Source organism: Chamaea fasciata, unplaced genomic scaffold (genome assembly GCF_029207755.1).
Source record: "Chamaea fasciata isolate MVZ Bird 193981 ecotype frontalis unplaced genomic scaffold, bChaFas1.0.hap1 SCAF_2, whole genome shotgun sequence".
NCBI lineage: Eukaryota > Metazoa > Chordata > Aves > Passeriformes > Sylviidae > Chamaea > Chamaea fasciata.
The window spans coordinates 16,106,739-16,124,335 of record NW_027094087.1 but is presented as its reverse complement, the minus strand read 5'-3'; the positions used below and the strand labels follow the sequence as shown (position 1 = coordinate 16,124,335).

Here is a 17,597-nt window from a genome sequence, read left to right as displayed (position 1 = left end):
CAGTCTGGAAAGTCAGGAAAAGCCATTCTCCCAGTATAAAGCCATTCAACAAGGATAGAATCACAAAACATTTTAGGTATGAAAAGCCCTCTGACACCATTGAATCCAACCATTCCTCCAGCACTGCCAAGGCCACCACTAACCCATGTACCCAAGTGCCAAAACTACGTGGCCATCCCCTTCATGGATGGGGACACCACCGCTGTCCTGGGCAGCCTGTGCCAGGGCTGGACAACCCTTTAAGGGAAGGAATTTTCCCTATATCCAACCTAAACCTCCCCTGGCACAACTTGAGGCCATTTCCTCTTGTGCTATCTATCACTTGTTATCTGGGAGAAGATACAAATCCCCACTTACATAATACAGCCATTGCATAAAGCCACTCTCCCCAGTATAAAACTGTTGTCCCAGTATGAAGTAATTCTCCCCACTATAAACCCATTCATAGAATCACAGAAACACTGACTAGTTTGAGTCCAAAGGGACCATAAAGACCATTTATTTCCAACCCTCTTGCCATGAAGAGGAATGTCATTCTCCCCAGTATAACACCATTGAACCAGTACAAAGCCATTCTCTCCAGCACAAAGCCATTCTCTCCAATATAAAACCCAAGCACCGAATCTGTCCTGAGTGGAGGGTCTGAGCACACTTGGCCCCTGGGCAGGACAGGTACAGACTGCACCTAGGCACAGGGAGCAGGGATGAACCTGAGGGCACTTCTCTCTGCTTCTCATGGCACTGCACCCAGGAGTACCTCAAGATCTTTTAGCAGGCTCTGTGAGCACCCCTTCTTCCTAGGTCACCGCCATGGACCCATCCAGTGCTCCAGCACACTGAGGGGACTTGGAGAGAATCCCTTTCCCTGCAGCAGACTCTGCTGAATCCAATATCCTGGAACTGAGCAGCAAATAAACTCTTTTTACTGTTGAAGGGAACTAAATCCCAGAAAGAGGAACCTGGAAGTACCAAAGCCCATGGTGGCTGCTGCTGAGGGTGCTGGAAGTGGACACATTGAGTTGCCATCACCCTAGACCAGGAAGGAAGTCCCCATGTGCAACATCTACATATCTGTTAAATCCCTCCACGGATGGGGACTCCACCACTGCCCTGGGCAGCCTGTGCCAGGGCTGGACAACACTTTCAGAGAAGGAATTTTCTCTAATATTCAACCTAAACTTCCCCTGGTACAACTTGAGGCCGTTTCTTCTTATCCAGTCACTTGTTGCCTGGGAGAACCTGGCAACAATCTCCTTTTGAGTAGTAGTAGAGAATGACAAGATCCCCCCTGAACCCCCTTTTCTCCCATGAGGGGCACAAAACTGACCTCAAGATTTGAGGTGAGACCTCACCAGTGCCCAGTACAGGGATCAGTCACTGTCCTGGTCCTGCTGGCCACACTATTGGTGACACAAGCTGAGATCCCCTTGGTCTTATTGTCCACCTGGGCACACACATTGCACCGGCACCAGCTCCAGTTTCACCCCACATCACATCAAGTGCTGCCTAATGCACAGCCCTGGGCTGGCAGCACTCCTCACAGAGCTCTAGGGAACAGGATCCGTGCTCCCTTCGTCCAGTGACCTCACTCTCAAAGCCTAAGAAACCTTTCCAACCTAAATTTGTCCACCTAGGTTGGATGGAGCTTAGAGAAATCTCTTCCTACTGGAAGGTGTCTCTCTCCATGGCAGGAGATTGGAACTGGAGCAGCTTAAGGTCTCTTCCAGTCCAAATCATTATGTTATTCTGTGAAGGAAGGATTTAGACTTAACTAAGAATTAGACGTTTCTGGAGTAGAGTTTACATGGAAAAGCAGACATCCAGAGCTCTGAGATGGTCAGATGCTGACAAGGCCAGGTAACAACCAGCAAGAAGAGGTCCTCTTGGAGGTGCAGCTTAACCAGTGCTCCCAAACCTTGTGAACGAGACTGAACACAAATCTTAATGTACTTGGACAGACACAATAGTCACGTAATGTTCAGGACTGAGATGTGTAGGCTGGAACAGAGGCAAAGGAGGAGACTGTTTGAAGCAGCATGTAAACTGGACTGCAGGTAAGGACTGAGCTGCATTGGTGGAGCGGTGAGGTCAGGTATTAAAGAGTGGAAACAAAAATAAGGTAAAAAGGCAATTGTATGAGCCAGTGACACAGGATTTGTACAGAATGAAATGCCCTGACCAAGCAGGGAAAATACAGCATAAGGGCCAGCCCTCTGAGAGACTGAAGGGCACTGGAACACACTGAAAACTAGCCCAGGGACTGCAAGGGTAAAGAGCAGAACACCAATAAATTGTTAAACTAGTGAAAACCAAAGACTAAGAACTCTGGCACTAAGAAAGCTCCCAAGACAACGTGCAAGCTTTAATTCAGCCTTGGACAAAGCAAAAGGCTTTCTCCAAACCTCAGCTCCTAAGCACCACACTGCAATGTGACACATGTTCATGCCAGACTTCCTCACCAGAAAACCCAGCAAAGAATCCATGGCCAAGGAGCTTTGTACCACAAGGGAAAAACAATGATCTTGCCAGAAACAAAGGAGCAGCCTACCAGCAGGTAACTGTCAGAAACATGGATGTAAAGACTGAAGAAACCCATGGTATTTATTAAAGTCCTTATCACAAGAAGAGTTAGGATCTTAGGAATAAACCACACCATCATCCTTCCAAACCCAGGGGAGATGAATAAGACCAAAAGAAGTGCTTGCTTTGGCAAATTAAATGTAAAAAACCTACAGGTAAAAAAGGATTTAAAAGAAGCCCCTTCTTTAGGAATAAAAGCTAGGACCTCTGAGCCATAAGGACTGACTTCTGGAAGCTGGAAGTCAGCCAGAGAGGGTGAGTTTCTGTAAGTGATAAAGATCAAGGCCAGGCTGGACAGGACTTGGAGCAACCTGATCCATTGAGAGGTGTCCCTGTCCATAGTGAGGGTTTGTAACAAGATGAGCCTGAAGGTCACTTCCAATCCAAAACTGTCCTCTGATTCTATGGCAAATGGGAAAGTTACAATAGAAGAAACAGGGAAAGAATGAATGGACGTCTTAAATGTGTGCACCTTCCACTCTTGCTTTATTGGAATCTGAGTGTAAGTTGGTCTATGCCTACTAGACAAATGTGTGCAAAAACAATCCACCTGAGTCCTGACTCTTGTTTTGTAAGGTAAGAGAGAGGAAACTACAGAATCATACTCTTCCCATGTATCAATCACCTTTTCTCCATATACTCATGTGTACAGAGCTCTTAAGATCATGCCAAGCATGTTGCCACTGTCAAGTTTGTCCCCAGAAAACACTTCAAGAGGGATCTATTTACTCCCCTGCCCTAAGGGAAAACCATTTCTAAGTGCTCCAACAGAGACAGAAATGTGCTGGCACTTAGGACTCTTATTGCTCTCATCACAGTTGGATGCTGGATGCCTCGATGCTGGGATATGATTGGTTTCTAAATCCCAATTTGATAGGATTTTAATTACTGGTCTGGCATGGTGGGGAGTGGAACTGGCTGCGGTCAGACAAAGGATCAATACGCTGGCCCAGAACATATTGAGCCTCGACACTCGCAGATGCTATTGCACTATTTAATCATCTTTTGCAAAATTTACAGTGCAACAGAAGGAATCAATACGGAATTTTTCACATTCCCTTGTAAATATGAGCATGGAGAGGGAGAGAGGATGTCAGGCACTCTGGCATGACAGCTGGTCTGGGCAGCAAACCTCCACAACAGACCACCCAGGACAGCTACCATGCCTGTCATTTGCCAAAAAGGGCCTTGCCAGCCACTGGGACTTGCATTCCTGGGGACAGCTGCATCCACAGTGGCTGCATTTGTATGCTCTGACCTGCTTGCAAGCCAAACCTTGTCCCATCTACTCTAAAGGAAAAACAGGAAGAAGCAACACAGGTTGTGCAGAGCTTTACTCTGCACAACGTGGTTTACAGAGCCTGTCACAGAGTCATAGAATAGTTTAATGGAATTTTCTGGGTTGGAAAAGCCCTGCCAAACCATCAAGTCCAAACGCTCCCTCAGCACTTACCCATGTCCACAAGTGCTGTACCCACAAGGCCTTTAAATCCCTCCATGGATGGGTACTCCAATACTGTCCTGGGCAGCCTGTGCCAAGGCTGAACAACCCTTTTGGGTAAGAAATTTTCCCCATATCCAACCTAAACCTCCCCTGGCACAAATTGAGGCAGTTTCCTCTCATCCTGTTGCTTGTCACCTGAGAGAAAAGCCCGACCCCCACCTGGCACCACCCTCCTTTGAGTGAGTTGTAGAGAGGGAGGAGTTCTGCCCTGAGCTCTTGTTTACTGTGGTAACTGCTGACTGCAGCAAAACCTTAATTTCTCAGGATGTGTTAAAACCAAAGGTATCTCCTCTCTGAAATAGGCTGCTGGGGACCTGAGAGCCTACTCTCTAGGAATATCCTTTACTCTCCCTCCGGAAGAATGGACTCTTTTAATCTGGGATGAAACATAAAACACTCCAAGATATATTATGCAGTACTTAATAAGAAATTAATTTGGTTAGAAAAACCCAACTAATTAGAACCTGATTTTTCCAGAGAATACCATAAGCACTTTTGCCTTCTGATGTCCAAAGCCCATCCCTTGCAATGCTGGCTCTGTAATCTGTTTACCCATCACTCACCCTACTCATAAGATCTGCAATTACATTGGACTGAGTAGAGGAGTGCACAACATTAGGAACAAATGCACTGGGCTAAATTTACCAGCAAATCGAGTTCAGCAGACCAGGTTATTGCAGCTTCAGCTAAAATGTTTTCACAAATGTATGTTCATTTCTTCCTCTCTCTCTTTCACATCTAATTAGAGATGAGAGACTCCAAGATTGCTGAAGAGGATCTTTGGACAAGGGCAAGGAGTGACAGGACAAGGGGGAATGGCTTCCCATTGACAGAGGGCAGGTATCTACTGCAGACGCAGTAGATTGCATATTAGGAAAAAATTCTTCCCTGTGAGGTTGGTGAGGCCCTGGCACAGGTTGCCCAGAGAAACTGTGGCTGCCCCATCCCTGGAAATGTTCAAGGCCAGGTTGGATGGGGTTGGAGCAATCTGAATTAGTGGAAGATGTTCCTGCCCATGGCAGTGGGGTGGAATGAGAAGAACTTTAAGATCCCTTACAACCCAAACCATTTTTTAATCCTGTGATTCTGCTAAGGGTGTACTTAGGAGTATTTCCTATGCAGGAGGAATTTCCAATGCAGTAACAGCCTTGTCAGCCTGTGTGCTGGCTCTAGGAGGAGCTGGGAGCAGAGGGGATGATTTCTGAATATGGGAAATGGAAAGCAGGGCAGTCAGGGATGAGGAGAGCACTGCATAGAATGGGACACATATGGAGCCTGCTCAGGTCTGGCAGGAGGGCAAGTGTTGGTTTCTGCAGTGGAGTAGAGAGAGAGGAGGTCCCAGGAACTGGCGCAGGTCAGTCTCTGGAGGAAGGAACTGCTCTACTTTTAGGCAAGGATAGGAGATAGAACCCCCTATTCAGCTACATGAAGCAGCAGAGTAGTGCACTGCCACACAACCGTGTGAAAACAACACTTCCACACATCAGCAAATGACAGTTCAGACAATCCCTTGCTACATGGACAGACCAAACACACCTTGGAAAAGCACTTGGAAATGAATTTTGAGATCCTAGAAAAAATGGCAGCTGAGCTGCTACACACCAGGGAAACTTGGCTTCTATGCTTCTTTCTGTGCCTAGTTTCTCAGATGTATACATAAGTGAGTGCTCACAATATTCCGATTTTGCCTTTTGTAAGCTCCAACCTAAGACAGTTCCTGCAGCATCTTCTTCTGTGCTATGCCTAGTATAACTTTAATTTACTGAAAGGTTAGAATAGTTATGACAACTTTTCCCAGCACAAGGCTGTGAAAGGGGAACAATTTCTCATGCTGGGAGAAGGGTCATTTACATGCCGGGCAAATCCCTGAGCAGCAGCAGTGCTGTCCCTAGCTCTGAATCACAGAATCACAAGATTGTTTGGGCTGAACAGACCCCAAAGCCCACCTCATTCCACTCCCCTGCCATGGGCAGGGATACCTTCCACAAGACCTGGCTGCTCCAACCTGGCCTGGAACACTTCCAGGAATGGGGCAGCCACAGCTCCTCTTGGCAACCTGTGCCAGGGCCTAACCACCCTCACAGGGAAGAATTTCTTCCCAATATCCCATCTAACCCTGCCCTCTGGCAGTGGGGAGCCCTGACTTGCCCTGTGACTCCACATACTTATCCAGAGTCCCTCTCCAGTTCTATTGGAGGCCTCTTAGGCACTGGCAGGTGCTTTAAGGTCTCCCTGGAGCCTTCCTTTCTCCACGGTGAACAACCCCAGTTCTCCCAGCCTGTCTCCAGAGCAGAGGGGCTCCAGCCCTCAAAGAATCTCCATTACTTGCTCTGGACACATGCGTCAGTGCCTGCCTGAACTCCTCTGGCTCCCTGCATTTCAGCGTCAGGTTCTAGAGCAGAACCATTTGTAGAAGGGTGGTTGATGTTGGCTAGGTTACACCATTGCCAGAAAGATGCACCTTTTAATACTGGCTATTTCACTTAAATATTGACATAATAAAAGCTCTCTCTAAAACAAGGAGATTTCTGTCACCAGTGAGCTGGTGACCCTGCCTGCCTTCCTCTGAGCCAAACACATAGTCCCTGGAATCAATTGTGCCTGCAGTAGCAACTGGTGCACTCTGTGGATGCGAGTGCTCACCCACCCCTTCCCCAAACACCAATATTTATGGTGTTGCCTCAGGTCACGGGACTGTGAAATGTCACCAACAACTGCCCGAAAGGACAACAGAGCCGCCACTTCGTCTCGCGGTCTGCTGGGCACACACATGCTGACCACAGGGCTATAAGGTCCTGGAGGGGTCAAGCGAGTCACTGAATGGGCCACAAAAGGCTAGGGATGTGGGATGAGGGGCAAGTGCAGGGGGCTTCCCTGAAAAAACAACAGAGGGGTAGGGAAGTGGTTGGAGCAGAGAGGGGCTGGGTGGTTAATGGCTTTGGCCTGAGGGCAGGGCACCAGCAAGGGAAGTTAGGGGAAGAGTAAATGGAGAGTTAGTAAAAGGCAGGTGTAGGGAGAGATCAAGGGGAGCCTGTTCCATGTCAGCAACCAGAAGCCACCCTGTGTGTGATGTCAATGGCAGCACAGGGGCATTACCCTCACAAAGGGCTGAACAGTGTTCGATCTCCACACCAAAACCCTTGGCCATGTATTCATCCTAGATTACACTGACAAGGAGGCAGGGGTCCGCTGCTTTGTTATCGCATGGAACTGGGAGGAGGGGAACACCCCCAGTGAATGCCCTGAAATCCTCCTATCATGCACCCATCAGGAAATCCAACTCCAGCACCCAAAACTTGCTGAAAGGGCAGGGAAGGGTCTCCTGTCACCCCAGCAGCTCAGTACACCTGACAGAAAGATGTAGCTTAATACATTTAGCAAATTATCCTCATAAATCTGCATCCTAACCATGACTGCAAACGGTAAGTGGGTATTGTGGATGGTGAACAGGGATTAATATCTGAGGAACACTGTCAACTCAGCCTTGGGATTCTACCAGGGCTTCAATGGGATCTTTCACGCCATCACCAAATGGAGATTCCCACTGGTGGGTTGCTGTCTCCAGGATCTGAGCACTGGGACATGCTCTACAAGAGAAGGATTTTCGCTTGAAAATGAACTCTTAGTGTAGGCTTTTGAACAGGATCCAGAAGTATTTCTGCAGGGCTGGACTAAGAATGGAATAGTGATGAGTGATCGTCACATTTTCTGGATAAGTTCTGAATTTTCACTTTGATTTCACACAATCCTTCCATTTGTACCCAAACAAACACAGTCCCATAGATTGTTAAATGCTTTTTTTTTTTTCTGAGATCCACGTGAGTTCTTTCAAGCTGAGACACTTGGCTTCAACCAAAGAACTCTCTGTGGGCACCAGGCAGAGAAAGGGCCATTCACAGGGATGGCAGTGGCTCCAGGACAGACACAGAAACATTTCTAGAACAGTTGCCTCTGTGAACTGAGGCCTGGACTGGAACAGTACTCGGAGACCTAAGCAGGGCACAACTGGAGAAATAAGGTGGACTTATTCCTTACAATGATTTATTCAGGACAGAAAAATTCTTTAGTGTCAACTTCACTTATTTTCCCCCATCTTTTACCTGTACTTAGGGTAACCAAGAAGCTGGCTTGGTACTTTCAATCAACTGATAATACGGGTCATGCAAGGAGGCTTTCCAAGGCAGAAATGAAAAGCAGATATCTGTAGAAAATGCTATTCCAGGTAATTCCGCCCTTCTGCCCCACTCAGGTGAGACCCCACCCGCAGACCTGCCTCCAGCTCTGTAGTCCAACAACAGAAGGACCTAGAACTGCTGGAGTGAGTCCAGAGGAGGCCACAGAGGTGCTCTGAGGGCTGAAACCCCTCTGCTCCAGAGACAGACTGGGAGTGGTCAGTCCAAACCATTCTGTGATTCTATGATTCACATCATGACATATATGAAACACTCTCCAGATCTCCAGCAGGCTCTCTCTGCACAGATCTGTTCCCAATACTGCTGTGACAAGGACTTTTCCAGCACTTTAACCCTACTGCCACACTCTGTAACACCCCAGAGCCCCTTGCACTCTCCCTCAAAGCCCTTCCAGGTCTGTGCATTCACTATCTGTTGCTCAAGCAAGTAAAGCCCATTCCTCTCTGCTCTGCTCCTCCTGTGGGCATCCCTGCCCACAACTGATCCCAGAGGTGTTGTTGGAGCAGTTCCTTCTGACCACCAGTGCCCATGGCCACTGAGTGAAGTGCTGTTGGCCCATGCAACAGACGAGCACTAAGTTATATGCTCTGGGACCATGCCAGATTCTGTGTTCACACAATGCCTACATGTGCTGTGAACATGGAGGGGGGCTTCTATGTCAGAAAAATGCAATGGACTCCATTTGGGCCAGTATTTTTGTCTGAAGACTTCCCAGCCACCCTGTCCACACAGTCCCACAGCTTCCTAAGCAGCTGCCTGCTTTTTCAGCTCTCTTCCCTGCAAGGGACCCTGCCTTTGCAATAGAATTTCTTTCATTGTTTCCTTTGTTTCTGGGTTTATTTATGGCCAGGAGCTGAGGTTCTGGTATCTGTAAGACTCCCAGAGAAACCCTGACATGGAGTTCAGTGCTACAGAATCTTACCCTTTCACTCTTATATTTCTATTTGTGAAAGATAATAAGCACATAGTACAGATGAGTATCAAGGTTCAATGTTGCCACAATTAATTTTCCTCATCCCATCTGGGGATGTTTAGGCATCACAGATGCTACTTTCTATTATCTTTTTAACTGCTTTCTTAAGGAATGAGCCTTATGAGACCATGGCATACCATCAGATACTTGTTTGCTTCCCTAGAATTAACTTCTGAGATGCCCACACCACAAAGACTACAACATTCCTCAAACCTTCACAAAAATCAGCATCTGGCCAGCCAGACCCGAGTGAGCCTGTCTCTGGTAGGGCCAGGCTGGGACAGGTGGCCACTTTACGTTCCACCTGGCAGAGGCTGCTGGCAGCATATACCAGAGGCAGGCAAAGCGTTGCTGTGGCTGGCTCATCTCTAGGTGACCTTGGGAACATTGCAGGAGGAGAGCTTTTGAAATTGTGGGAGGAGTAGGAATGCTGGGGACAGAGGACATCACACCTGGAGAACAGCAGAACTATGGACCAGCTTGGTAGTCTAAGGAACAGGGTAAAAGCACTGTGCATGTGCAGGTACACACTAAGCAGATGCCAGCTCTGGAGAACAGCACAAGAGTCACAAATATCATCCAGAAGGAACAGCAGGAGGGTACATATAAAAACCGTTGTCATGGCAGCACATTCCTATTTTGTTGGCTAAATGCATCTTCTCATTCTACTCCACTAGTGCTGATAAGCTTTTTCCCCATGAAGACAGTCGAGCACTGAACACGTTGCCCAGGTGAGTATACAAGAGATGACAGTGAAGCAGGCTCTGTGAGAAGGGCCCTGTGATTTAACCAGGAGGACCAGTAACTGCATATGCTTATTCCTACCAATTCTCACCAGAGCTGCATTGTCCCAGTGCCAACAGTATTTGAGAGTCCACCACTTAATCTGCGTACCAGCACCTATCCTGTGCCTTGTCTACAGAGCAGATCTGTTCCTGGCATAGCGGAGACACTTCCCTTCCCACTTCCACAGAGGGACATGAGGGATATGACAGATGGCCTGAGTAAATACTGCAGGAGGGAAATGAAAAAAATACTAACCAGAGACCGGTGGGGGCATGTCGGGCACCCAGTCCAGCTATGGGGCTCCCAACATTAGAAGGGTGTGGAGCTGCTGGAGAGAGGACAGAGGAGGTCACAGAAGCTCTCCAAGGGCTGAAGTTCCTCTGCTCTGGAGACAGGCTGAGAGAGTGGGGGGTGTTCAGCCTGGAGAAGAAGGCCCCAGAGAGACCTTAGAGCCCCTGCCAGTGTCTAAAGAGGCTCCAAGAGACCTGGAGAGGGCCTCTGGACAAGGGCAAGGGGGGAGTGGCTTTCCATTGGCAGAGTGCAGGGTTAGATGGGATACTGGGAAGAAATTCTTCCCTGTGAGGGTGGCAAGGTCCTGGTACATGCTGCCCAGAGAAGCTGTGGCTGCCCCATCCCTGGAAGCGTTCAAGGTCAGGCTGGATGCAACTTGGAGCAACTTGGTCTAGTGGAAGGTGTCCCTGCCCATGGCAGGGGGTTAGAAATGGATGATCTCTGAGATTCCTTCCAACCCAAACCATTCCAGGATTCTGTGATTCTCTGGCTGCTGAACTGCAGGAGGAAAGGGAAAACTCAATGACTAAGGTGAGAAGAGCCACCAAAAGCACATGGGAAAAACCACTAGGAAATGAATGGGAACACAGAAACTAAAAAGTAAAGAGATGAAAGCAAACAGCAAATCACACCAAACTGTGACAGTGACAGAGTGTGTCCTGTGTCTGGACCTGACCATTCTGTGGGATAGGCTGACTCAGAAGTGCTCCTGGCCCATGAGCTGGGTGGAATCACAAAACTCACCTGCATCCAACAGCAGTTTGACTGTCAGGTAGTCATCAGCCAGAACTGCATAGTGTAGAGCCGTGCAGCCCTTGAAGTTGGCTCGGATGTTAAGACGGTTGTTGAAGTCATCCTCCCGGGTGACAAGGACTGCAGGGGACAAAGAGTGAAAGCTCAGCACACTGAGATAACTACAGAACTGCTCACCTGGATGTGCAGCAGCAGCATGGACCCATCACCCCTCACCAGGCAGGAAGCTTCCTGAGGGCTTTGTGTCCTTTTCTGGGACCACCAAGAACCCAGTGGGGATTTCTGGTGGCCATTGTCCCCACTCCACTGAGCAGCAGTAGAGATAAGGACACCATGGTTTCCATATGTCCCAGTAACTGCCTACACAGCACCCAGGCAGGGGAGATGGGTGGAGAACACCTGAGCAAAGACTTCAGCCTTTTTGCAACCATTTATTGTAGGATAACAGGATGGCTTGATTTGGAAGAGACCTTAAAGCTCATCTGCCATGGGCAGGGATACGTTCCACGAGACCAGGCTGCTCCAAGCTCTGTCCTGGCCTTGAACACTTCCAGGGTTGGGGCAGCCACAGCTTCTCTGAGCAACCTGTGTCAAGGCCTTGGCACCCTCACAGGGCAGAATTTCTTCCCAGTATCTAATCTAAATAATGATTTTAGCAAACAGAAGGGAAGCTGTGACAGGAAAGAATGCTGACCCACTATTGGCTTGACCTTCAAGCAAATTCCTGATTTTGGGAGTCTCCAGCATGTAAGTCCATGTGCCGCAGCAGGGCATGGCTCCGCAGGAAGGGTCTGCAGCATGCCTGCTCTCCTGCAGCTGGTCTAAGGATCAGGCTCTAGAAAACCTGAATTTTAAATTCTTTGCTTTAGTCATCAGCAAAAAAAATAAGAGTGACTTTTTACAGGGGAAGACAGTGACAGAACAAGTAGGAATGTCTTCAAACTGACAGTGGGCAGGGTAAGATTGAATATTGGGAAGAAATTCTTCTGTGTGAGGGTGGTGAGGCAATGACACAGGTTGCCCAGAGGAAGCCCCATAAATACCCTGCCCCACCATGGAGCATGAGTGATGGTGGGACTAGCGTGTGCAGTCTCCATTCAAATGAATACCACCCATCTGCTCCTGGAGGTGTGTCTAGCTCCTTGGTGAAAGGGTCTGTACCCAAAACTCAGCAGACCCAGATTCAGGGACAGAAGGAGTTTCCAAGTGCTTTGAGCACCCTATGCTGTGCTATGGCAAAGCAAGCAGAGCTGGAAAAGTGGGTGGGCTGCAGGGACTTCTTAACAGACTCTCCTAAGAGCCATCAAAAGATTTCCAGGAGATTCGAAAAGTTCAGAAGAGAGAAACGCTGCAATGAATACCTGATGCTGTCTGAGCCCAACATCTCCACTAATGAACCACAGTCCCTCCAGGAAGATCAATTAATGCCCTGGCTCCTTTCCTTCCCTGGGTCTTTTCTCCAAGCACAGAGGGTGAGTATGTATATTTATTTATTTGTCGTCATTTCCTACCCAGGGAGGAGCAGGATAATGAACTGCGTGCGTCAGGGAAGATGAATCTGAGATACTAGGGAGCAGCACAGTAAAGAGATTAAAGTGTTATTATTGTTGGTTTTTTTTCCCCCATGGTCCGTTGTGACAGCTCGGCCGTCATCTGTAAAAAATGTCTCTGAGAGAGATAATCATCGGAAACTCAATAAAGCGTCAGGGGAAGCCTCGTCCACCATCCATCACTGGGTGCCTGGAAATTTTCAGCCCTCTGTCTCCCTTCCTGCCATCCATATAAATGTCTGTAATATATTTTGTGCAGTGGTTGTGGAGCACACCCTCTCGATTTGGATGTTTTTATGAAAAAATATTTATACACAAAATATGTAAATGTCTAAAAAAAGAGGAAAAAACAAAGGCAGTTTCTCTCTTTTTAAAAACACAACTGAATTTATTCTTTTTAATAAAACATATCAACCAAATAATTAATGCAACTTCTCATGGAGTGGCCTTATCATTTCTTCACCCCAAAATATATAACATTAGAGAGGGATGAATGCAGACAAAAACAATTAACTTTCTTGGTTGATATACTTTATCTTAAATAAAGTCTATGTACATGCATTATGTATTGGCATTCTATTGCTCATTTTTTAATGTAGTTTCATACATCTTACATTCTCTGCTATAGGGATATGATCTATGTATGCTCTCTCTCCCATTAAGAAGTAGGTCTGCTGCACGGGTGGGTCACAGTGAGGGATGAGGGCAGGGAGCTTTTAAAAATACAGAATAATGCCCTGTCAAAGCTGTTGCCTCACTGTTCCATCTTCTTAACTCAACCTGTGCTTTATGAAAGGTTCAAATATTACACCTTCATTAGGCTTTCACCGATCTTTTGCCTCTTAGCACTGAGTCAAAAGCACAGACAGGCCCATGGATAATGCCATCGTGCCTCAACAGCATCCACGGCGTGGCTTCAGGACAAGGGAAGTGACCCTGTGCTGGGCGCTGCTGAAGCCGCACCTGGGCTCAGTTCTGGGTCCCTCACTCCAAGAAGGACATTGAGGTGCTGAAGCATGTCCAGAGAAGGGCAATAGAGCTGGGGAATGATGTGGAGCATGAGTCTGGTGAGGAATGGCTGCAGGAGCTGAGGGGGCTCAGTCTGGAGAAAAGGAGGTTCAGGGGGGACCTTCTTAATCTCTACAACTCCCTGACAGGAGAGTTGAGCCAGGTGGAGGTCAGGCTTTTCTCCCAAGAAACAAGGGACAAGATGAGGAAATGTCCTCAAGCTGTGCCAGAGGAGGCTCAGGATAGACACTGGGAAAAATTTCTTCATGGAAAGGTTTGTTAAACCCTGGCATAATCTGCCCATTCCTGGAGGGCTTTAAAAGTCATGTGGATGTGGCGCTTGGAGACTTGGTTTAGTGGTGGCCTCAGCAGTGCTGGGAGAATGGTTGGACTCTATGGTCTGGAAGGGCTTTTCCAACCAAAATGATTCCATGACTCTATTCTATGACTCAGGCCCTGGAAACCATGCATGTAGACTGAGGCTCTGGACAAACTATGTGGCTTCCCCCTATCTTCCACTCAGAGCAGCTGGGACAAGGTTTAGCTTCCAAACAAGTCAGAGCACACAAAAGCAGCCACTATGGATGCAGCTGTACCTGGGAATCCAACTCCCAGTGGCTGGCTGGGCTCTGGCAGTGCAAGGGGGATGTCTGGGAAACATCCCATAGTCTGCCAGCTCAGAGGTGAGCACAGTGCTTGGATAGAGAAAAGGCTTCTGGAATGCGGAAGGAAAGACAGGGACATTTTAGGGGCGTTGAGTCCTACTATCATTCCTGCCAGCATGGGGAACAGAAGAATCTCTGAACATACAGAGATGCTCCAAAGCACAGCTGGGCACCAAGAATCCAGACATATCCTGATAATCATAAACCCAAGAAAATTTTACCACCATTTATTGTCACAAAAAAGTGGAAACAGTCTGGGAAATTTAAATAGGTCTGAACAAACAAAGCAGGTGTCTGAGAAATTTGGCCTAGTGGAAGGTATCCATGCTATGGCAGGGGGTTGGACTGGATGGGTTTTAAAGGTTCCTTCCCACCCAAACCATCCCATGATTCTATGATTCTGAGTCTGCTTCAACATCCCAGTGATGAGGGTAATGAAGGGGTGAGAGTGGAAACTGAGATCTGCCAAGAATATCCACAATGAGATGACGTGACTCTGCAGAAAATGACCTTGTTTTCATGGAAAGCCATCTAGGGCAGAGAGCTGGTACTGATGCCTGCCCAAACCCAGCAGTAGTCACTGCAACCACTTACATCATTCAGCTTTATTTCAACTGGCAAGTCTGCATGCATTTCACAGCTCCTGATAAGATCTGGATTAAGGCTCCTTGTGGAATACACTGCCGTGAACCCTTCTCCATCTCCAAGATGTGGCTGCATGTGAGTCAATGGAATGTTTCTATCTATGACTATGTATTATGCTCTGGCTATATAAAACCAGTTTATCTATGGTAAACTGAAGGATTGCTTCTATACAATATCTACGTAAGGTTTCTTTCCTCTTCAGACACACATTCACCCAAGTACCATCAATTACTTTGCATTTAAATGGAAGAAGATGAAACAAGTTCTAAAAAAACTCCATGAGGTCACATCAGGTAACAAAATTTTGGGACCTGAAAAGCAAATGTCAGTAGCTATACACAAACCATCTTACCTTCCAAGGAATGGAGGCCTTTTTCTTTGGCAATCTCATACACACTGCTGAAATCATCCCCAAGGTTTGGATCTGCATTAGCTGTGAGCAGAGCCTTTACCACACTGTCACAAAACAGAAGGAAAGTAAGGCAGAAGTAGTAGAAGAGGAATTGAAGCCCTTCAGAGATTGAGAAGTGTTCAGAAAGCCCTCTTCAAATACTTCTGGGAATATTAACATTTCAGGGAAGTTAACCCACAACCATAACCAAACATTTCAACAAAAAGAGCTCCACCAGCATACGCTAAAATGAATGAGATGGGGGAGGCACTGGAGGGAGGGGTGACACTACAGAGATATGCAATCCTTCTGGGGAGACATGGCCAGAACACGCTCCTAGGACAAGGCATATTCCTAGACACAGACCTTGGCTCCAAGGTGAACCCTGTCCCTGCAAAAAGGAAGATTATTGTAACACTGCAGATTAAGGGAAGCAAAACTACATTGCTTTTGGGAGGCAATTGTACAGCATCTGCATCTCTGATACTAAAGGTGCCATCCTATCACAAGAAGTGCAAATAACTTCCACAGCAAGCAGTTCAGAGGAGGCTCTGAAGATAATCAGAGGGCTGGAGCACCTCTGCTCTGGGAGACAGATTTGGAGAACTGGAGAAGACAAGGCTCCAGGGAGACCTTAGAGCTCCTTAGGGCCTAAAGGGGCTCCAAAAGACCTGGAGAGGGACTTCGAACAAGGGCTTGGAGTGACAGGACAACGTGAATGGCCTCCCATTGACAGAGGGCATGGTTAGATTGGATATGAGGAAGAAATTCTTGAATGTGAGGGTGGTGAGGCCCTGGCACAGGTTGCCCAGAGAAGCTGTGGCTGCCTCATCCCTGGTAGTGTTCCAGGCCAGACTGAAGCTTGGAGCAAACTGATCTAGTAGCAGCTGTCTCTGCCCATGGCAGGAGGTAGACTGACATGGGCTTTAAGGCCCATTCAGCCCAAACAATCCTGTGATACTGTGATTCTATGACTTGAACTTTACAGCCCTTTTAGATACTGGAAGGGGCCTTAAGGTGTCCCTGAAGCCTTCCTTTCTCCAGGTTGAACAACCCCAGCTCTCCCAGCCCGTCTCCAGAGCAGAGGTGCTCCAGACCTTAGAGCATCTTCTTGGCGTATGCTGAACTCACTCCAGAAGCTTCCCATACTTATGATGTTGGACTCCAGAGCCAGATGCAGCTCTGCAGGTTTCACTGGAGTGGAGCAGAGGGTCAGAGGATTCTTCCTTGCTCTGCTGCCCATGGAGCTGGAGATCAGTCCAGGACATGCTGGATTTTGGGCTGCCAGCAAATGTTAAACATTATGAACCTGCTGCAGTAGGACAGAACATGTGGGATGCACTGCCCAGGCAGTTTTGATGTGGGAGTCCTCACTCTCTGCTTCTGAATCCAAACAATCATCAGGCCAGAATTAGATTTCTCACTCCTTCTGAAAGCAGCTTGAAGCCAGTTAATTCTTAATTTTTTTTTTCCAGCGTACAGGCTTCCCATGACAACTAGACAGTAACTCATTTGTTAGCATTCATCACCAGTGACATGGCTCACAGGCTGATAGCAATGTGCGCTGCAGCCTGACATGTACCTGCAGGCTGTGGCTTGTCAAGTCACATCTGGAATTTAACTTAAGCTCCTGTTCCATTTTCCCTATAAATGCATTAGCAGAATCAAAGGTGGTTATTTTATTATTTAAGCATGGTATAACAAAAGCCAGTTCCTTACCAGCACTGGTGCACTCCTCACCATGTACAGAGTCACCTCTAGTAAGCATAGCACCAGGACTGGGGGCAGGAGACAGAATCATGGAATTGTTTAGGTTGGAAAAGCCCTCTAAGACCATCGGGTCCAACTGCTCTGCCAGCACTGTCAAGCTTACTGATACCCAGAAAATAGAATAGATCTTTCCAATAATGTTAGAGTGAATATAAAAGCAAATCTTTACTTGAAAGCTTTCAGGTACACAATGTGGCAAAAATTGTGGTATAGTAATTCTACAATTTTTCTAAGGTTAGTTGATTAGTATCCTTATCCGATACTGTCCAATTAAAATGTTAGTTGGTTAATTCCTGGGGTCTTGCTCCACTGGAAGCAGTCCAGAGGTTTCTGTTGCCCCACTTTTGTTATGTCTGGTCCAGATTCTGGTTGGAAAAGAGAATGTCTTTGTAGCTGGTTCTCTTCTTGGAATAAGATTAAACAATACTGAGGAATGTGTTTATAAGGTTAGCTTATCTTCCTAAATGTAGGGAGGAAAGACAGAAAAA

The 17,597-nt window shown here is 47.3% G+C and overlaps 1 protein-coding gene across 1 annotated transcript in view; it reads right to left on the bottom strand.

Moving 5' to 3' along the window:
- Positions 1 to 17,597, bottom strand: part of CLPB (ClpB family mitochondrial disaggregase) — a 72,117-nt gene that overhangs the window by 31,122 nt on the left and 23,398 nt on the right. The window contains exons 4-5 of the mRNA XM_066208986.1: positions 15,301 to 15,404; positions 11,072 to 11,200 (exon numbers count right to left, since the gene is read on the bottom strand). Coding sequence (XP_066065083.1) covers positions 11,072 to 11,200; positions 15,301 to 15,404 — 233 coding nt within the window. The remainder of the gene's footprint in view (positions 1 to 11,071; positions 11,201 to 15,300; positions 15,405 to 17,597) is intronic.